The sequence below is a fragment of the Somniosus microcephalus genome, chromosome 2 (genome assembly GCF_052327205.1).
Source record: "Somniosus microcephalus isolate GS21.2 chromosome 2, FLI_Smic_1.0, whole genome shotgun sequence".
Classification (NCBI taxonomy): domain Eukaryota; kingdom Metazoa; phylum Chordata; class Chondrichthyes; order Squaliformes; family Somniosidae; genus Somniosus; species Somniosus microcephalus.
Window position 1 is genome coordinate 303230266 of NC_140988.1, and position 22370 is coordinate 303252635.

Consider the following 22370-nt stretch of genomic DNA (forward strand, 5'->3'; position numbering starts at 1 on the left):
ATCCTGTTCTTGCGGCGGAGTTGATTCTGGCTCATTGTCATTGGTTGGTTCGTCAGCTTCCAATACCACTGCTTCTGAGGTAGACGCAATCTGTACTTCGGGTTGATTACCAGGTGCACCTGCTCGTGGTATGTGTTTGGCTTGTTCCTGTGACTCTAGAATCTGGTCAGCATGGCGTCTCACGATGCTCTCTCCAACGTCCACTGTGTACATTAGTGGTCTCTGCTGTGTGCATATCGTTCCTGGCTGCCATTTTTCTGTTCGGTAGTCGCGGGCCAAGACTGGTTGCCCTATCTTGAAGCTCCTGGTTGGCTTCTCATTTATGTGCTGGAATTGCTTATCCTCAACATCTCATCTTATGTTTGGTTTGAGCAAATCCAGGCGACATCTTAGCCTTCGGTTGAAGAACATTATGGCTGGAGCTTGGTTGGTGACTGCGTGTGTCGCATTCCGGTAAGCAAACAGGAAATTATCCACCTTGTGTTGTAGTGGTATGTCGTCGTTATACATCGCCTTTATTGCCTTTTTAAAGGCCTGAACAAACCTTTCAGCCAATCCATTTGTGGCTGGATGATATGGGGCAGATGTGTAATGTTTCACCCCATTATTCCTCAGAAACCTCCGGAAATCCTCGGACACAAACTGTGGTCCATTGTCGGAGCAAATCTGTTCTGGCAAGCCATTCCTGGTGAAGATGGTCCGTAGGACTGCAATAGTTTTCTCCGTGGTGGTGGAGGACATTTTGATGACCTCTGGCCATTTCGAATGGGCGTCCACAGCGATTAGGAACATTGAGTCCATAAATGGACCAGCAAAATCAATGTGTACCCGTTGCCATGGAGATGAGGGCCACTCCCATGGATGTAGCGGGGCCTGTGGTGGAGCGTTTTGGACCTTCTGGCATCCTGTGCATCCCTTGGTCATATCCTCGATTTCTTTATCGATTCCCGGCCACCACACAAACGCCCTGGCTAGGCTCTTCATTTTTACCCCTCCCAGATGACCCTCATGAAGCTCATTGAGCACTCTATCTCTCAACTTGGGTGGAATTACCACTCGGGATCCACACATCAAGGTCCCCCGGCACACTGATAGCTGTTCTCTCCTTGGCGAGAATGCTGGCAACAGTGAGTCGCCATGTGCTGGCCATCCCTTCACCGTCAAATCATAGACCCGAGAGAGTGTCGGGTCATTCTGGGTTTCCTTCTCTATACTTGAGTTTGTAATAGGTAGACATTCGACTATGGTCGCATGGAATATCTCAACAGGTCCCGCTGCAGGTGCTTCCTCTACCGTAGGCGCGACAGCCCATCAGCGTTTCCATGCTGTTTTGTACCCTTGTACTCTATGTCGTACTGATGTGCCCCTAGAAAAAGTGACCATCTTTGCAGCCGTTGCGCCGTCATCACCGGAACGCCCTTCTTTGGGTTAAAAATGGAGACCAGGGGCTGATGATCAGTCAGTAGGGTGAATTTCTACCCGTGCAGATAGTGATTGAACTTCTTCACCCCCCACACCAGGCTGAGGGCCTCCCTGTCAATCTGGGCGTAGTTACGCTCGGCTGAGGTTAACGAGCGCGACGCAAAGGCTATTGGCCTCTCTGAACCGTCAAGAAATTTGTGTGACAGCACCGCTCCTATGCCGTAGGGAGACGCATCACATGCTAACCGAATCGGTAGTGTTGGATTGTAGTGGGCCAATACTTCTTTTGAAATGATTAGGCATTTACATTTCTGAAAGGCACGCTTACACTCATCACTCCATTTCCATGTTACTCCAGTTTGCAGCAGGGCGTTCATTGGGTGCAGAATTGTAGATAAATTCGGCAAGAAGTTATGGTAGTAGTTCACCAACCCGAGGAACCACCTCAGTTGCGACACATTTTCCAGTGCTGGAGCCTTGACTACAGCCTCAATCTTGTCTGGCGACTTATGCAACCCTTCCTCATCAATCATGTGGCCACAATACGAGATTTGTCTCCTGAAGAACTCGCATTTGGGGCGGTTGGCTCGTAGCCCATATTCCTGTAATCTAGTGAGCACCTGCTCCAGGTTGGCAAGGTGTTCACTGTCATTTTCGCCCGTAACCAGGATGTCGTCCAAATAACACTGGGTCCCCGGGATCCCTTGCAGGACTTGTTCCATCGCCCTCTGCCAAATAGCCGGGGCTGATGCTACCCCGAATACCAGTCGATTGTACTGGTAAAGGCCTTTATGAGTGTTTATCGTGAGGTATTTCCTAGATGCTTCTTCCACCTCCATTTGTAGATACGCTTGGGCCAGATCAATCTTTACATAAGAACATAAGAAATAGGAGCAGGAGTAGGCCAATCGGCCCCTCGAGCCTGCTCCGCCATTCAATAAGATCATGGCTGATCTGATCCTAACCGCCAATCTACTATCACAGAACCATCTCCTGAATCTAACAGAATTAGACACACGAAATAGGAGCAGGATCAGGCTACACGGCCCCTGGGCCCGCTCCGCTACCCACAGGGCCATGACCGATCCGAACCGAGACTCATGTCCAAATTCCTGCCCGCTCCCCGTAACCCTTAATTCCCTTCACTTTACTTGTAAAGCGTTTCCCTCCAGATAGTGAGGCGAAAATATCTTCTATCCGTGGAAGTGGATATTGTACTGTGTGCAGGACTGGGTTCACAGTTACCTTGAAGTCCCCACAGATGCGAACCTTCTTCGGCTCCCCAGGCGTGCTGCTCAATGATTTCTTCATTACAGGAACGATGGGTGTGGCCCACTCGCTCCAGTCCACCTTGGACAGCACAGCCGAACGCTCCAAACTCTCCAGCTCTGCTTCAACGGCTGGGCGGATCGCGTAAGGTACCGGTCTGGCCGTAAAAAATTTGGGGTTTGCGTTATCTTCGATATTTATCGTTGCTGTTACTCCTTTTAGAGTCCCAAGTCCTTGTTGGAACACCTCTTTCGCGTCAGTTAGAATTTTTGACAGTCGTCCAGGTGTGACGTCATCATCCTTTTTGTCAGTCACAGTTAGCGCCTGAATGGAATGCCAATCCAATTGTATTTTTCGGATCCATTCACGTCCCAATAATGGTGGTCCTCCATCTTGTAGTATATATAGATACAGTTTCTGTGTTTCCTTGCCGTTGTATTCAACTGGCACCCTTATTTTTCCTCTGGGGTAGACTTTTTGCCCCGTGTATGTCTTCAATACAATGGACGTGTCCTTCAAGGGTATGTGTGAGAATAGCTGCTCATAGTCTCATCGATTCATGACAGTTAGGGCTGATCCTGTGTCCAATTCCATCTTTACTGGGGACCCTGCTATCATGACGGTGACCCAAATGGTTCGGTGATCCTCCTTTGCGATCACGTTGTGTAACTTTAGACAACTTAGTCTCCTGCTCTCGGAGTCCTTATCACTCTCCTGATCTTCTGAACTACTGTCTGTCAATTTCTTTACTTTCTTGTACTTTTCCTTAGTAGTTCTTGTAGTGTTGGTTTTCTTTCCCGACCTGCAGACTCTTGCTATGTGTCCCATTTTCCCACATTGCCTGCATACTTTGTCCTTAAACCAGCAGTCCTTCTGATCATGGGTTGTTCTGCCGCAGCGATTGCACTTTTCTGCTCCATACGCCATTTCGTTAGCGCTGTATTCTTGTGGTTTCTGTTGTATTTCCGCAGCTCCCCGTGCTGCTGCTTCGTAGGATACTGCCACGCTGAAAGCCTGTTCTAGCGTCAGGTCCTTTTCCGAAAGTAGTCGTTTCTGGGTTCCTTCACTTTGGAGCCCGCAGACAAACTTATCCCGTAAGGTGTCTGCCAGTTCTGCTCCGAACTGGCAGTGCTTCGATAACTTGCGTAGTTCCGTAAGATAGTCAGCATTGCTCTCATCTTTGTGCTGGTTTCTTTTATGGAACTTGAATCTTTCTGCTATCAGCAGCAGTGTAGGGTTTAGGTGTTCCTGTAAGATATTAACAATCTCTTCAAAACTTCTCCATTGGTTTAGCTGGGGTAATTAAATTCCACAATAGGCCGTACGTTCTCGCGCCCATCAAATTTAATAATACCGAGGCCTTCTTTCCATCGGCCACCTCATTTGCCTTGCAGTACACTTCAATTCTTTCCACATACGTGGTCCAGTCTTCTACCTCGTTGTCGAAAGCAGTGATACTGCCACTTTTCGGCATCTTGGGTGATTTAAAATGGCGCCTCCCGCGCTTTTTCTTCTTCCCCAATGGATTAAAATGGCGCCTCCCGCGCTTTTCCTTCTTCCCCAATGGAATAAAATGGCGCCTCCCGCGCTTTTCCTTCTTCCCCTTGCTGCCACGCTGCTCCTAGCGTTCTGCAGGGTAATGGCAGCGACCCGCGGCTTCGGCGCGTCTCACTTTTCCTTCCCCTTGTTTTATTTTCATTACGCTGCCCGGTTCTTGAGCACCGACCGCGCCCTGTGCGCTCCACCCTCTCTCTCTTTTCCTCCCGACGACGCTGCACGGCCCCTTTGCCGAGCCGCTCGACCGAGCTCGAGCCCGCTGCAGTCCGGAAGGGTCAGCGCACTACCTGCTACAAGCACGATTTGCTGGAACACCTTGACTGGGGAGCCAAGCCCAGCTCTCCACAGCCTCTCCTGCAACTCTCCGAACTCCGATGGATCCTTGGGCCCGCGGTCGACGCCCGTTGCTCTGACTTCGACCTCCAAGAAGCTTCTTCTCGGAAAGATCCCCGTGAGGTGATGCAGTACTGCAGATGAGTTCGAACCTGTTCGTCGCCAATGTAGTGTCCGAGTATCAATAATACACGGACTGCAGGAGAACAATAATAACAGGTATTTACTGAACAGAGGGTACTCTTTTATTTGGACCCAAAAAAAAACCCAATTGGACTGTAAATAAACAAAAGTTCAACTGTCTGTGTGGAGTTTGCACATTCTCCCCGTGTTTGCGTGGGTTTCCTCCAGGTGCTCCGGTTTCCTCCCACAGTCCAAAGATGTGCGGGTTAGGTTGATTGGCCATGATAAAAAACTGGCCCTTAGTGTTAGGGGGGATTAAATACGTGGGATTACGGGGTTACGGGGATAAGGCTTGTGTGGGATGGCTGTCGGTGTAGGGACCGGGTGCTAGGGTTTGGATGATCAGCCATGATCTCGTTGAATGGCGGAGCAGGCTCGAAGGGCCGAATGGCCTACTCCTGCTCCTATCTTCTATGTTTAAAACTTAACAAATCAAATTAAAATTTGGTTTTCCGGGTTGATAATGCACTCCAGTCCCCGCGGCGCCCACCGGTCGCGGAAATACTCAAGCACGCCGGCGGACACCGCGTGCTCCATCTCCAGGGCCACCCGGGCGCGAACATGTCTGCGGAAGAGAGGCAGGCAATCCGGCTGGACGACCCCCTCGACCGCCCGCTGTCTGGACCAATTGATGGCTCTTTTAGCCAGGCCCAGGAGCAGGCCCACAAGGAGGTCCTCCAACCTGTCCGCTCCCCTCCGCACCGGGTGACCGTAGATCAAGAGCGTGGGACTGAAGTGCAACCAAAAATCGAGGAGCAGCCCCTTCAAGTAGTGAAAGAGGGGCTGCAACCTCTCACACTCCATATAAACGTGAAACACGGACTCCTCCAGGCCGCAAAAAATGCAGGCGGCCTGGGAGTCCGTGAACCTACTTAAAACCTTATTGCACGGGACCGCTCCGTGCAACACCCTCCAGGCCAAGTCCCCGATGGAACAAGGGAGGACTCCCGCGTAGAGAGCCCTCCATTGGGGACCTCCGCCACCGCCAGTCGGCAAGACGCCACGCCAAGGCGTGTCCGGACGGTAGACGAAGATGGCAAAGTGGAGAGTGTGCAGGAGCAGCCCGTACAGGAAACCCCTCCGCGCGGAATGAAAAGGCACTGGGGGTATTTCCTCGAGACGGCTCAAGTTGTGAGGCGCCGGTTCCCGAGGGGAGTTTCGGGGCCGGGCGCCGATGAGGAATTCCGTCTGAACGGGGGTAAGCTCGGACGGGATCGCCCCACGTGCTTGAGCCGCCTCGATACACCTAGTGGAGTCGGGGCCCAGTGCCGCTTTCACCGATTCGATGGCTTCGACCGCGAGCCGGACGTTGGCCCAGGACAGGCGCCGCGCCAGCTCCTCCGGCGCCATCCAGCCCGCTCCTCCGCCATCGAGCAGGTCCCCGACTCTGGTCACCTTGCCAAGCACAGCCCTGCCCTCCGCCAGCCGCCCGAACCCGCGTTCGTGGAGGTGCAGATTCCTGAGCAGCGGCTCCCGAAGGAGAGCCGCCGCTCCTGACGGGGGAGAGCTTCGCCTGGAAGCGACGTAGTTCCAAACCTATAGCAGTTCCTGGTAGAAGACAGGCAGCTCTCGCAGGCCGGCACGCCTGCCGCCCACTTTCGCAAACAGGAGCTGCGTGTCGTAATTGAGGCCGTGCAGCTGGCGGAAGAAAAACGTCGCCAGTGCACACCATCTCAGAGGATTCTCGACGTACAGGTATCTCTGCAGCGTCTGAAGACGGAAAGTCGCAGCCTGGGTGCGAAGGCACACCAGCGCCTGACCGCCCTCCCTAAGCGGGAGACACAGAACCGCGGCAGAGACCCAGTGCTTCCTTTTGTCCCAGAAGAAGTCGATGAGCTTCTTCTGCATCTTGGCGACAAACGCAGGGGGAGGGATCAAAGTGACCAACCCGTACCACAACATGGCGGCCACCAGCTGGTTTATGACCAGCGCTCGACCCCTGTAGGACAACACTCGGAGCAGTCCTGTCCAGCGTCCTAGGCGAGCGGTGACTTTGGCCTCCAGCTCTTGCCAGTTCGCCGGCCAGGCGTCCTCGGCAGGGCTAAGGTAGACTCTCAAATAGAGGAGGTGCGTGGTCTTCCAGGCGAAAGGCCTGAACTCCTCCGGCAGGGAGTCCACCCGCCACTGACCCACCAGGAGTCCGGAACATTTCTCCCAGTTGATCTTGGCGGAAGATGCGTCCGAGTAAATCTGCTGGCATTCCCGCATCCTCCGCAAGTCAGCGGGATCTGTGACCGCGAGGAGCACGTCATCGGCGTAAGCCGAGAGGACCACCTCCACGCCCGGCCCTTGCAGAGCCAGTCCCGTCAACCTCTTCCGCAAGAGGCGCAGGAAAGGCTCCACGCAAATGGCATATAACTGACCGGACATGGGGCATCCCTGACGCACCTCCCTCCCGAAGCGAAGGGGCACCGTCAAGGACCCGTTAACTTTAATCAGACACTCCGCGGCGGCGTACAGAAGTCGGATCCGGGCGACAAAATGCGTCCCGAACCCGAATGCGCGCAGAGTCCCGAAGAGATACTCGTGATCCACCCTGTCGAACGCCTTCTCCTGATCCAGGGAAAGGAAGGCGACCGACAGACCAGCCCTCTGGGAGCGGTGGACCAGGTCCCGGACCAGATGGATGTTATCGTGGATGGTCCGGCCCGGGACCGTGTAGGACTGGTCGGGGTGGATCATCCACGATATGGCCCTGGCCAAGATTTTATAGTCCGTGCTGAGGAGGGAGACCGGGCACCAGTTCTTAAGGAGGCGGAGATCGCCCTTCTTAGGCAGCAGGACAATGACCGCCCTGCGCCAAGAGAGGGGCATCTCCCCGGTCGCCAAACTTTCCCCCAGGACCCGTGCGTAGTCGCCCCCCAAGACGTCCCAGAATGCCCTGTGGAACTCTACGGTCAGCCCGTCCAGCCCCGGGGACTTTCCCCTAGAGAGCTGGCGGAGGGCGTAGGTCAGCTCCGGCAGGCTTAGCGGAGCGTCCAATTTTTCGGTGACCTTCGGCAGATCCTCCCACAAAACTCTGAGCGCATCCTCGCTGGACAGATCCGGAGAGAACAGAGCCCCGTAATAGGCGCGGGTCTCCGCGCTGATTCCCTCCGGATCCGAGACCAGTGATCCGTCGTCGGCCAGCAGCCCCAAGAGCTGCTTACGGACCCCCCGTCTTTTTTCCAGCGAGTAGAAGAAGGGGGAGCCGCGGTCCAGGTCCCGCAGGAGCTGGATCCGCGACCTCACGTACGCGCCTCTGGACCCGACGAGCTGCAGGTCCTTCAGCGCGCCCTTCTTCTCTTCGTACACCTTCCGCAGGGTCGGGTCCTCGACGACCTGACCGAGACGGGACTCCAGGTCGAGCACCTCCTTCTCCAACCGCCCGACCCGGGCCTCCCGCGTCTTGGTCGACCCCTTCGCGTACTCCTGACAGAAGAGATGGATGTGAGCCTTGCCCACGTCCCACCATAGCCTCAAGGAGGGGAAGCCCCCCCGCTTACTCCTCCAGTTGACCCAGAACCGACGAAACGAATCCCGGAACCGCGCGTCCTCCAGCAGCAGGTTGTTAAAATGCCAGTACGCGGACCCCCCCCCCCGCGCGCGCAGCGGAGTGCGCTCCGCCCACAGCAGGTGGTGGTCCGTGCACGGCACCGGCCGCATGGAAGCCGCCGGAACGCAGGAGACGTACACCCGGGAAATGTAGAGGCGGTCGATTCTGGACCTTCCTCCCCCAGACCTCACGCTAGTGAAGGCGCTGGAGTCGGGGTGGAGATTTCGCCAGACGTCCACCAAGTCGAAGGACCCGACCAGGTCCCTCAACTTCACCATCGCCGCTGGGCTTCATGGGGGACCCGAACGGTCCCTCGCCTCGAGGGTGCAGTTAAAATCCCCCCCCGAGGATGACGCACTCGCCCGCATCGACGGAGCCCAAAAGAGCGGACACTTCTTCGAAGAAGTGCACTTGCTCACCGGTCTGAGGGGCGTACACGTTCACTAGATGGAGCGGCACGCACCCCAGGCGAACAGTGACCTGGAGCAAGCGGCCCGGCACGTGCTCCTTGACCCCCAAGATCTCCGGCTGAAAATGTGGGGCCAGCAAGATAGCCACCCAGCTAGAATTGTTGGAGAGGTGACTCATGCTGACCCCTCCTTGCCACTCCAGGAGCCATGTGGCTTCGTCTCCCGGAACGGTGTGGGTTTCTTGCAGGAAACACACTGCATACTTCCCGTCCCGAAGGACCGAGAAGTTGTTGAATCTGCGGCGCGCCTCCCTGCTGCCGTTGATGTTGAGGCTGGCTATGGTTATCTTCATGTCAGAAGCATAGTGCAACCTCTACCTACACCTAACGGGGGGAGGGAGCACAGCCGCTGGTCAGCTGCCACTTCCTCAGCAGCCCAGTGAGAAACGTTCTGAGCCGACGCAGCTCGAGCGGGTCCACGCCCTCATCCGCGCCCGTGATTTTAACGGCGGCGCGGACGGACATGATGAGCAGCGCCAGCTCCCACCACCTTTCGAGGGCCAGCCGGATCTTATTTTGCCGACCCCGGCACGTGGCCATAAAGTCCCGGAGTTCCCTTACGGGAATGAGGAGGGACTCGGCGAGGGGCACGAGGTCATCCAGCGCCTCGTGGACAGTGGAGTCCAAATCGTCCTCCGTGCCCATCACCGAGTCCCCATCCTCCAGGGGGTCGTCGCCAGCGGCCGACCCGTCCGTCGCGCAGTGCGCAGCGAACGGCTCAGCCGCACCAGCTGGCCCCGCCTCTGCACGGATCCCACCCCCAGGATCGGCGGCAGAGGATTCCTCCCTGGGCTCCTCTAGGGGCGCTGGGCCAGAAGACGGCGGCGGTTCGGTGTCCCCCCCCCGCCTCAGACGCCAGAACGACCGGAGAAACCGGGGAGAGAACAATTCCCTGCTCCTCCAGTACGTCTGGCACCAGAGACGCAGCCAGGGGGCCATCCTCCTCCCCGCCACCAGCCTCCGACCCAGCGGATGGGGTGTTTTCAATTAAAACCTCCACTGGGACGAGCAGCCCCTGGGAGATGTCCGGGTCGCATTGGGCGAGCTCATTTTTCTCGAGCTCGCCCGACCCAGCCCCCAGGCCGCCCGACCCAGCGAGGGGTAACGGCACCGATAAAATGTCAATAGCCGCGGGTTGTTCCGCGACCCCCGCCACGGGCAGGGTCTCGTCCCCATCCCCGGGAGTCACGTGCTGGACAGACTCATCTGCCTCAGCCTCCCGAGGGACAGGTGACCCCTGCCGATCGCTGGTGATGACGACAGCTGCGGGGGGGTGGCGCAGTACCCGCGGCGGGCGACGACTCCCCCCGCTCGGAGGGACCTTCCTCCTCTCGGTCCTCCTCCTCTTCCAGGGGGTCGCGCCTTCTTTTTAGCACGGAGGGAGCGAGGGAGACCTCCATGTCTGCAGAGGCTTCCTCCTCTGCTCCCTCCGGCGGAGCAGGTTTGTCGGGTTCCTTGGGCCCGAGCCCGGCCGCAGGTATTGGCGTTACCGCTGTGCCAGTTGCGGCCACGGGCTCGGGCACGAGGCCCCTCCCACTCGCGTCTGCCCCGATTAGCTCCGCGAGGAGCGCGGGTGTAAGGGACGCAAGGGGCAAGGGCTGGCCATCCACGGGGGGACCCGCCCTAAGGTGTTTATTTTTCCGCCGCGCCTTCTTTCCGGCTGGACGCGCTCCCTCTCCCCCGCCGGAGGCCTTGGTGGCATCGGCTCCCGACGTCGACCGCGCATCAGACGTTCCTGACACGCGGGCAGATCCGGGGGGAGGAGCGGCGGCGGCGCCAGCCTCAGCCGCACGAGATGATCCGGCGGCCTTGGAGGCGGGGCAGTTTTTCCGGATGTGCCCCACCTCCTTGCAGGCGTGGCACCGCACACCGTCCGACGTCCAGAAGACGCGATAGGCGGTCCCCTCATGGTGGACGACGAACGCCCCGCCTGTGTCCTCCTCCCGCGCCAGCTGGATAAACAGCTGGCGCCGGAAGGAGAAGACGTGGCGAAGGCTGGTTTCCCGGAAGCCGAGCGGGATGGGCGTAATCCCCGACCTCACCTCCCCAAGTTGGCATAAATGGGGGAGGAGGAGCTCACCAGGAACATAGGGCGGGACGTTCGAGAGGACGATCCTCTGCGCGGTGGCCTCGAGAGGATCCACCGGCAGGAAGGTCCCGCCCACGGTGAGCCCCTTGGCGATGGCCAGGGACACCGCCCGCTCCGACCCCAGGAAGAACACAGCCTTCCCGTACATTTTTGAGGCCGCGACGATGGCTGAGGGGCCGACAACCCCAGCCATGACTTTAACGCAGGCCTCAATGGTCATAGTGGGGTGAGTGTAGCTCTTCACCCCAAGCTTTTTTGTCATAAGTTTAAAAGGTGACGGGGCAGCGGGAGCAGCTGTGGCTGTGGCTGCCACTCCCGCATAAGTCCTGGCTGGCCCCGCCACCGGCGAAGATGCAGTCGCCATTATGGGGTGTTTTTATAAGGGCTACACTCCCCCCAAGTCACAGGCCTGAAGGTGTTAATGGCCTCAGGTATTTTTTGGTCCTCTATTGAGCAGAGGGAGCTGTTTAAAATGAAGACACACCTCTCCCCTTATTGATTGAAATTGGGAGAGGGGCCTTCTCCCCTCTGCTCAATAGGCAATGAATAAAAAAAGATGAAATTGAGGTGCCTCAGAGAAATAGGCAGAGAGAGACAAAGAGAGAGAGAGAGGGGGGGTGGGAAGGAGGGAGGCCGCAAAGGCAGGGTTGCCACTCAGGATGGTGGGTGGGGGGTGTTGGCAGGGGTGCACTCTCCGATGGGAATTTAAAGTCTTTGAAGGTGGTCTTCTGGCAGGGGGAGAAGATGTCTTCACCTGGGAAAGCTGGAGATGCCCCAGGCTCAGTCCCACACCAGGTCTTAACGATGTAATTGGACTTCACCTAGGCAGCTCCAGCTGTCCCAGGTCAGGCAATTGAAGGGGTGCTTATTAGTGGTGTGTGTGGCCTAGTTTTTAACAAGAGCCACACACACACAGACACCCCTTGATGATCCGGCCTTGTTTCTTCTTTTCTCCCCCCACCTAAAATACAAAGTCTTTGGGAGAGTGCACCAAATAACACCCACCTGAAAGATGATGTTGTTCTTCCCTCCTTCCAAACAGTTGGTGGTTGTTGGTTGTTTCTCTCCCCTCTCTCCCTCTCCTGAAGTGGAGGCCAATTTGGGGAGGCAGTAATGGAAAGGCCTCTCCCCTGGTTGGTGTTGTTGCTGGCCTCCCTTCTCCTTCCCCTCCTCTGTCCTCTCTCTCCAGACACCTCAGTTGCTGTGATGATGGTGGAGGTGGAGGTGGTGGTGGTCTATCGATATCCTCCTCTTCCTGGTCAGGAGACCACCACTTTCCACTCTTCTGGTTTGGCTGCTCCTTCTCCTCCTGCTGACTGAGGCAGCTGCACAGCCAGAAATGTAACTTAAGACTGAAGTACAGAAGCCTGCTATGGCTTTATATACAGGGGTGGTCACTGCCGGTACTGCAGTATAGAATCAGTTCTTCTCTTAAAGGTACATACACAACAGGCAGCTAAGTCCTTCAGGACTCGGCCAGCTTGGTCAGTAGTGGTGCTACCTAGCCATTGAAGTCCCCCACCCAGAGTACATTCTGTGCCCTTGCTACCCTCTGCTTCTTCCAAGTGGTGTAGGGGATAACATATTGGCATGGATAGAAGATTGGCTAGCTAACAGGAAACAGAGTAGGCGTAAATGGGTCATTTTCTGGTTGGCAAGATGTAACGAGTGGTGTGCCACAGGGATCAGTGCTGGGGCCTCCACTTTTTACAATTTATATAAATGACTTGGATGAAGGGACCAAAGGTATGATTGCTAAATTTGCTGATGAGACAACGATAGGTAGGAAAGTAAATTGTGAAGAGGACATAAGGAGGCTACAAAGGGATATAGATAGGTTAAGTGAGTGGTCAAAGATCTGGCAAATGGAGTATAATGTGGGAAAATGTGAAATTGTCCATTTTGGCAGGAAGAATAAAAAAGAAGCATATTATCTAATTTGGTGAGAGATTGCAGAGCTCTGAGATCATGAATCGCAAAAGGTTAGTATGCAGGTACAGCAAGTAATTAGGAAAGCTAATAGGATGTTATCGTTTATTGCGAGGGGAAATGAATACAAAAGTAGGGAGGTTATGCTTCAGTTATACAGGGCATTGGTGAGACCACATCTGGAGTACTGTGTACAGTATTGGTCTCCTTATTTAAGGAAGGATGTAAATGCATTGGAAGCAGTTCAGAGAAGGTTTACCTGGAATGGGCAAATATGAGGAAAGGTTGGACAGGCTAGGCTTGTATCTGCTGGAGTTTAGAAGAGTAAGAGGTGACTTGATTGAAACATATAAGATCCTGAGGGGTCTTGACAGGGTGGATGTGGAGAGGATGTTTCCTCTTGTGGGAGAATCTAGAACTAAGGGTCACTGTTTAAAAATAAGGGGTCGCCCATTTAAGACAGAGATGAGGAGAAATTTTTTCTCAGAGGGTCGTGAGCCTGTGGAACTCTCTTCCTCAGAGGGCGGTGGAAGCAGAGTCTTTGAATACTTTTTAAGGCAGAGGTAGATAGATTCTTGATGAGCAAGGGGGGTGAAAGGTTACCGGGGGTAGGCGGGAATGTGGAGTAATCAGTTCAGCCATGATCTTATTGAATGATGGAGCAGGCTCGAGAGGCCAAGTGGCCTACCCCTGCTCCTAATTCGTATGTATGTACGTGTGTAACATGGAGGAGTACTGATTCATCAGCGGAGGGAGGGCGATAGGTGGTAGTCAGCTGGAGGTTTCCTTGCCCATGCTTGACCTGAAGCCATGAAACTTCTTGGGGTCCGGAGTCAATGTTGAGGACTCCCAGGGCCACTCCTTCCTGACTGTATACCATTGTGCTGCCACCCCTGGTGGGTCTGCTCTGCCGGTAGAACAGGACATACCCAGGGATGGTGATGGAGGAGTCTGGAACATTGGCTGAAAGGTATGATTCTGTGAGTATGACTATGTCAGGCTGTTACTTGACTAGTCTGTGGGACAGCTCTCCCAATTTTGGCACAAGTCCCCAGATGTTGGTGAGGAGGACTTTGCAGGCTCGACTGGGCTGGGTGTGCTGTTGTTGTGTCCAAAGCCGGTGTCTAGGTCGCTGCCAGATGGTCCGTCCGGTTTTATTATTATTGCTTTTCGTAGCGTTTTGTTACAATTGAGTAGCTTGCTAGGCAATTTCAGAGGGCAGGTAAGAGTCAACCACAATGCTGTGGGTCTGGAGTCACATAGGCCAGACCAGGTAAGGACGGCAGATTTCCTTGAAACCAGATGGGTTTTTACAACAATCCGGTAATAAGAACATAAGAAATAGGAGTAGGAAGAGGCCATTTGGCTCCTTGAGCCTGCTCCACCATTCAATAAGATCATGGCTGATCTGATCTTGGCTTCAACTCCACTTTCCCGCCCGCTCTCCATAACCCTTGACTCCCCTGTAGCTCAAATATCTGTCTATCTCCACCTTGAATATATTCACTGACTTGGCCTCCACAGCTCTCTCGGGTAGAGAATTCCAAAGATTCACGACCCTCTGAGAGAAGAAATTCCTGCTCATCTCTGTCTTAAAAGGGTGACCCTTTATCCTGAAACTATGCCCCCTAGTTCTAGATTCCTCCTCAAGGGGAAACATCCTCTCAGCATCTACCCTGTCTAACCCCTAGAGGTAGTTTCATGGTCACCATTACTGATGCTAGCTTTCTTTCCAGATTTTATTCAATTAACTGAATTTAAATTCCCCAGCTGCCGTGGTGGGATTTGAACTCACGTTTCCAGATCAGTAGTCCAGGCCTCTGGATTACTAGTCCAGTAACATAACCATTATGCTACTGTTCCCTATGAGTTATGCATTTCCTTTGGCTTTTGTTTTCTTTGCTGCAAAAGTGTCTTTGCGAATGTGCTGTAGTTTTTTTTCTTTCCGCTGTTCTCAATTTTTATCCCATCTCTCTCAAGCACGTTGAGCAACCTGCTGCTGGTGGGAAGCCTGGCTCAGTGACCCCATTTCCCTCCAACTTTTGCCCTTTTCACAATGAAGAACAATCTAGTCTCTGTTCATCACCTCTCCACAGTATTTTGACCAGAAATAAGTGATTGGACCATGCCTCGTTATCCACTTTTAGTCTCCTACTAGTTCATCTCCTATGGCGTTGCACACGGAGAGTCAAGACCAAGTGCAGTGTTCAGATAAAGCAAGTTTAGAGGCGGGAAAGGAGGCAGATGATTGGAGGGAAAGGGAGATGAAGGTGATAGGTGGGCGATGGGGATAGGGGAGGGCGTGGGTGAAGTAAAGACAGGGAACCGCGGGAGCACAAACTCTGAGTCTGGGGATAACGAGGCCAATTTTTTTTTCCAGTGAGCGGATGGGACAGGTATTGTGCATGCGGTGAGGGGGGGTGGGAGGAAGTGTGTTTGACCTGACTTAGTTTTCAGTGGAGGAGGGGATGTTGCATGGTTTGCTAGTGTGTGGGGGGGGGGGGGAAGAGGGGGGGGGGGGTGGTGAGTGAATGTTTCCAGACAGAATTCCTGCTCAATTAGGAGCACTGGTTCAGGAGTTTGCTGATTTGTTTCATTGCGATCGCGCATTCCCTTCTGATTGGGGAGATACAATTTGGTGCTATTGTGTATGGCCAGTGCCTGTTGGAAGGTTGGCTGGCAGTTTCTTGTTCCTTACCTTTTTATGGGAATCATTTTGGAGATTGGCTGGTTACAGGCTTCTCGTCCCTATGTGAGGTCTCCCTTAACATTGCTGAGAGGGAAACGTGATCAAGATTTTCATCGCTGTCCAAGGACTGGCCAGCAACTAGTAATTTTAAATACTTGTCCTGTGGTTAACCTTAGATTTTTCATCAGCGTACCATGTAGGAGTTACTTAAAAGTATTATTTTAGTTTTAATCTTTACACAATAATCTGTTGATGAAACTGGAGATGGTTCAGTGGCTGTCATGCAACATTAGTTGAGATCTGATGTATTTTATGGGTCACATAACGGGACCCTCATAACGCCACCTATTGGTGCAATACCTATGGAATATTGTAACCAATCACCATTGTTAATAGATAAATGGTACCTTGTCACGGAGTGGGTTCATTTTGGTAACTCTATTTTGTATTCCAACAGGTTACAGACCAATCCTGGCTTCCTAAAGGTGTTAAAGTTCCTTTTCTTCAAGTACCATACAATATCAAAGGGAAGTTCCACTTTCTACCTCCTGCCTCTGTAAAAGTTATTGGAAGCTATTTACTTGGTACTTGCATCAAACCAGAGATCAATGTGGACGTTGCTGTTACAATGCCAGCAGTAAGTTTCTTCAATGTTGGGTGATTCAGATTTTCTCAATTCATACATTTTGGTTCTGAAAGTCAATTTACATTTCATTTGGTCAGTGCAGTACCTACCACCCATCACCATGTTTAATAGTCTCCAAACCAAATTTATTAAGAAATCCAAGAGTAGAATTTTTCTTTGTCTGATAGAGTGCACACTCTTTTCCTGTAGGGTCACATTCGGCTTTCCTAAACCCAAAGAGCTGGGTTTAGATTGACAAGAGCCAAGGTTTGGGGATCCTCCAGTGTGATCAGGGTTTGGGGTGTTTCGCTGAGCTGTTCTGCCTTTTAGTGGCCTCAGTATTCTCTTTTGTAAGAGGATCTTGTGTCCCTGTGATGCTGAAGCTACAACCTCTTGGACAGCTCTGCAGAGATCTTATACTTCTGGCAACTGGCAAATTCTAAATATCCGATATATTGCAAAATCTTATGATCCTGATTCAGCAAGGTTCTGCTAACTGCAGTTGAACTTCAGTGTAAGAGGAAGGGGCAAAGTTCCAGGGAACAACAACTGGGAGGAAGTTCGAAAGGTGACATGGTGTGTGAAGCTTCACTGGTATATGATGCGGATATTTTGAATAGATACGTGATGTTCAGTTATTGCTTCAATGTGGACACGCGTTGATCTCATACCAAGTCAATTGGCTTATTCTAAGCTCCTTCTAGAAAAAAATGACAGTCCCAAAAGTTCTGGATATTCTAGAGAAGTAAGAGTTTGTTTTCAGTTCAGGGAATTTACAACTGAAGCCGTGGCAGGAAGTACCTTTATAGGTGCTTGGTTCTGCATGATCTACGCATAGCTTTAGTTCCACAAACATCTTTCTTTCTGTTTCAATGTACCACCCTGCCAGCTCATTGTAAGATTACTTATCTACACTTAGCTACGTGTTTTCAGATACAAGACCCTTTTCACACAATGGACCGTGAGGCACTTTGTGTTCCAGCATGTCGAGATCGATCAATAGACAGCTAGACAATAGTGGTTTGGAGAGAAATGCTGAAAGTCAGTGCAAACTCTGTTGTTCCTAGGGTAATTGCTCCAGGATAGAGGTCCCAGCTCTGGGAGGGAGAGGGAATTCTAGACTAAATTTGGAGGTGCGTAAGGAATTGGCTGAAAAAGAAGCAGCGGCAGGTCCTAGTTCGGGGAGTGATTGTGTGCTTGATTGGAATGATCCAAATGAGGGAATTGAACCTATATCTCACTGTTCTGGGGCACCTTCTGTTAACACACTGACTAGATATTTAAAATTATTTTTCACAGAACTGGGATACAGTAAAATAAGGTACTATATATGATAATGTTTACAGATAGCAAAAAAAGTTTTTTTTATTACATTTCTTAACGGGGATAGGCATCATCTGCAGTGACAAGCCATTGGAATCCAAGTTTGGGACTGATGTTCCAGACTTGGCCTCAACTGTTCTTCACACTTCAACCCCCACCCCCCCTTAGGGAAGTTTGTCTTGGACAATTATCAGTTGGAATGAAATCGAAAACTATTCAAGGAACTTGCATCTGACACAACATAAATGCATCTCTTGGCCTGTTGACATAAGAAGTGACATTGGGTTCGTTTATGGATTGCTGTTAATTCTGCTATTTCAACTACGGTACATATCTTTTGATGTGATGGAACTAAGTTCAGATGGAAAAAAATGGGGAAAAGAAGAGGAATAGACCAATGTAATTGAAATCTGAGGGATGAGGTGTTTTCAAAGTTGACCCTGAGCTTTCTAATTTCAGGAAATCCTCCAAGCGAAGGACAATCTTAACCAGCGCTACCTCAGGAAGCGTGCACTCTACCTGGCTCACATTGCCTGTCATTTGTCCAAGAACAAGCTCTTTGGATGTGTAAAGTTTGGCTACTTCAATAGCAACCACTTGAAACCAATCCTGTATCTATCTCCACAAGGTCTGTTTAAAAGAAACATTGCACTGGAGTAGTAGTTATGTTACACTAAAACAATGCTGTAAACGCACTACTGGTCAGTCAGCATTTAAAAAAAAAAAAAAATGCGGACCTAGATGTTCCAATTGTAAAGTTGATCATAGCATATTTACAATGAACGGTTTCTGGCTGTAACGGATGGTAATCCAAATTTAGGTATCATTTTGGATTGGACTCTTAATCGGAACAGACTTGTAAAGGTTGATGTGACCTTTTCTTAGAAAATGAACACATGACTGGTCTGCATGCCTTTCTGAGTCAAAACAACAATACATTCAGGCTGGAGTTAAGTGCATATATTGCAGCAAAACATCTCAGCTGAATATATGGGAACAGATTTAGAAGTGTAGTTTGTCTCTTTAGAGATGTTAAATTGAGTTTACAATTGTGACTTGATTAATGTAGTATATTTTAACAATAGCTATTGAGGGGGGTGGGGGGAGGGGATAAAAGAACCCAAATTTTCAGGAAGCATTTCACAGCATCAACCGGTGATATGTAGAGTAATAACTGCATCAACCGGTGATATGTAGAGTAATAAATTGTCATTGCTGGGTAGAAGTTCTTAGGGAATAAAACACTGTGGTTAATTATATTAATGCACGTTTATATTTATTCAACCTACTCTGCTGAGCTATTTTTTTCTCTCTCCGATTTTCTTTCCTCCTCCTGAAGGCACTGTCAAATACTGGGGTACGATTTCACTGGTTCCAGCAGCGCTTCAGTATCTCACTGTTGTTTGCTTCCAAAACAATAGTGACTATATTTTGAAAGTAATTCATTGTCTCGGAAGTGCTTTGGGGCATCCTGAGGACATGCAAAGTGCTAAATAAAGCAAGTTTTTTTTTCTTCTTTCTGTCTTAAGTGGCCATTTGTCATGTGTGAAATTAAGGCAGTGTTGGCCACATTTGACTGTGGCCAACATCACAGCTGAGCAGAGTCCTGCACTCACAAGGCACCCCCACGCAGGCACTTCCGACCGAGAGTTCCTGAATAATATAAACAAAAAGCAAAACGCTGATAATTGGAATCAAAAACAGAAAAGGTTAGAAGCATGCAATAGATCAGTCAGCATCTGTGTTGAAAACAGACAAATTAACGCATCAGGTGTAGATCCTTCATCAGAACTGCAACAGTGACATACTGGAGCGCTGGTGGAACCTGAGGGGGCAGACTAGGTTTAATACCTCATCCAAAAGACAGCATCTCGTACTGTACAGCACTCCATCACTACTATACTGAAGTGTCAGCCTAGATTGTGCTCAAATCTCTGGAGTGAGGCTTGAACCCACAACATTCTGACTCAAGTCAACAGAAATAGTAAAAGCAAGATAGAGGCAGCAATTAAGGCGACTGGTGACATCAGAGCTGCGGCATAATTTCCCCACAGTGTCAGTGTGTCCCGTGGCACTATTTGAAAAGAGTCGGGGTGTTCTCCTGGAGTCTTGGCCGGTATTTAACCCTCAACCAATACCACTGCAACAGATTTTCTGGTCATTTATCTGACTCTCTGTGGGACCTCGCTGTATGTCAGTTGTCTGCTATGGTTCCCTACATTACAACAATGACTACATTTCAAAAGTACTCCATTGGCTGTGAAACATAGGATTACATAGGATATAAGGCACAGAAACAGGCCATTCAGCTGAACCAGTCCATGCCAGTGTTTATGCTCCACACAAGCCTCCTCCCATCTTTCCTCATCTAAATCAATCAGCATAAGCCTCTATTCCCTTTTCCCTCATATGCTTGTCTAGCCTCCCCTTAAATGCATCTATACTATTCACTTCAACCACTCCCTGTGGTAGCGAGTTCCACATTCTCACCACTCTTTGGGTGAAGAAGTTTCTTCTGAATTCCCTATTGGATTTCTTGGTGATTATCTTATATTGATGGCCTCTAGTTATGCTCTTCCCCACAAGTGTAAACATTCTCTCTCTATCCACTCTATCAATTTTTCATAATTTTAAAGACATCTATTAGGTCACCCCTCAGCTTTTTTTCAAGAGAAAAGAGACCCAGTCTGTTCATCTTTTCCTGATATGTATACCCCCGCATTTCTGGTATTATCCTTGTAAATCTCCTCTGCACCCTCTCCAGTGCCTCTATATCCTTTTTATAATATGGCGACCAGAACTGTACGCAGTACTCTAAGTGTGATCTAACCAAGGTTCGATACAGGTTTAGCATAACTTCCCTACTTTTTAATTCTATCCCTCTAGAAATAAACCTGAGTGCTTGGTTTGCTTTTTTATGGCCTTGCTAACCTGTGTCGCAACTTTTAGTGATTTGTGTATTTGTACTCCTGGATCCCTTTGTTCCTCTACCCCACCTAGACTCTCACCCTCCAAGTGATAAGTGACCTCCCTATTCTTCCTACCAAAATGTAATACCTCGCATTTATCTGTGTTGAACTTCATTTGCCAATTATATGGCCATCCTGCAAGTTTATTAATGTTCTCCACTCGGGAACAGTGCCGATGGATTGGAGGGTAGCTAACGTTACCCCACTATTCAAAAAGGGGGGTAGGGAAAAAGCAGGTAATTACAGACCTGTAAGCCTTACATCAGTTGTGGGCAAAATGCTGGAGTCCATCATTAAGGATGAAATAGCGGAGCACTTAGCAAATGGGGACAGGATAGGACAGAGTCAACATGGATTTACAAAGGGTAAATCGTGCTTGACTAATCTATTGGAATTTTTTGAGGGAGTAACTGGTAGAATAGATGGGGGAGAGCCAGTAGATGTGGTGTACCTGGACTTCCAAAAGGCCTTCGATAAGGTCCCACATAAAAGATTAGCATGGAAAATTGAGGCTCATGGGATAAAGGGGAAAGTTTTGGCGTGGATAGGGAACTGGCTGTCAGATAGAAAACAGAGAGTTGGAATAAACGGCTCATTTTCTGAATGGCAGGCAGTAACAAGTGGGGTACCACAGGGATCTGTCCTGGGCCCCCAGCTGTTCACAATTTACATTAATGACCTGGATCAGGGAGTCGGATGCAGCATTTCCAAATTTGCAGACGACACTAAACTAGGAGGGGGGGTGGGCTCAGAGGAAGAGACCAGGAAGCTCCAGAGCGATTTGGACAGACTGGGCGATTGGGCGGATAAATGGCAGATGCACTATAATGTGGACAAGTGCGAAGTTATCCACCTTGGGTGCAGGAACGGGAGGGCAAATTATTATTTAAATGGCAATAGATTGGGAGAGGGGGAAGTACAGAGAGACCTGGGTGTTCTTGTACACCAGTCACTGAAGGCGAGCATGCAGGTGCAACAGGCGGTCAAGAAGGCAAACGGTATGCTGGCCTTCATAGCAAAAGGGTTAGAATACAGGAACAGGGATACCTTGCTGCAGCTGTACAGGGCACTGGTGAGACCACACCTCGAGTACTGTGTACAGTTTTGGTCGCCTCATCTGAGGAAGGATGTTCTTGCCATGGAGGGGGTGCAGCGGCGATTCACCAGGCTGATACCAGGAATGGCGGGAATGACCTATGAGGAGAGACTATGTAGTTTAGGGATGTACACACTGGAGTTTAGAAGATTGAGAGGGGACCTCATAGAAGTGTATAAAATTCTGACAGGTCTAGACAGACTGGATGCAGAAGGAATGTTTCCCTTGGCGGGTGAGAACAGAACTAGAGGACATAATTTAAGGATAAGGGCTAAACCATTTAGGACAGAGATGAGGGGGAATTTCTTCACTCAGAGAGTGGTGAACCTGTGGAACTCATTGCCACAGAGGGCAGTGTACGCCAGCTCATTAAATATATTTAAGAGGGAATTAGATATATTTCTACGGGCAAAAGGGGTTAAGGGTTACGGAGAGAAGGCGGGGACGGGATACTGAATTAAAGGATCAGCCATGATCTCATCGAATGGCGGAGCAGGCACGAAGGGCCGAATGGCCTACTCCTGCTCCTATCTTCTATGTATCTATGTATCTATGTATAACTTGTTGCAGTCCTCCTCAGTATTGACTATCCCCCCCAATTTGGTGTCATCCACAAATTTAGAAATTGTGTATTTGATTCCTAAGTTTAAATCATTAATGTAAATTGTGAACAGCAGTGGTTCCAGCACTTATCCACTGTGAATAGCTACCCTTTACTCCGACTCTCTGCTTTCTGTCCTGAAGCCAGCCAGCAATCCATTCTGCTACTAGTCCCCGGACTCTGCATTCTCTGACCTTGTTCATCAGTCTATTATGGGGTACCTTATCGAAGGCCTTTTGAAAATCCAGATAAATTACATCTACTGCATTACCATTGTCTAC

At 50.8% G+C, this 22370-nt stretch overlaps 1 protein-coding gene across 2 annotated transcripts in view; it reads left to right on the forward strand.

The window, feature by feature from the left end:
- Positions 1-22370, forward strand: part of nol6 (nucleolar protein 6 (RNA-associated)) — a 136704-nt gene that overhangs the window by 19389 nt on the left and 94945 nt on the right. For both annotated transcript variants that reach the window (XM_085973893.1, XM_085973890.1), the window contains exons 4-5: positions 15933-16112; positions 17883-18051. In XM_085973893.1, coding sequence (XP_085830019.1) covers positions 15933-16112; positions 17883-18051 — 349 coding nt within the window. The remainder of the gene's footprint in view (positions 1-15932; positions 16113-17882; positions 18052-22370) is intronic.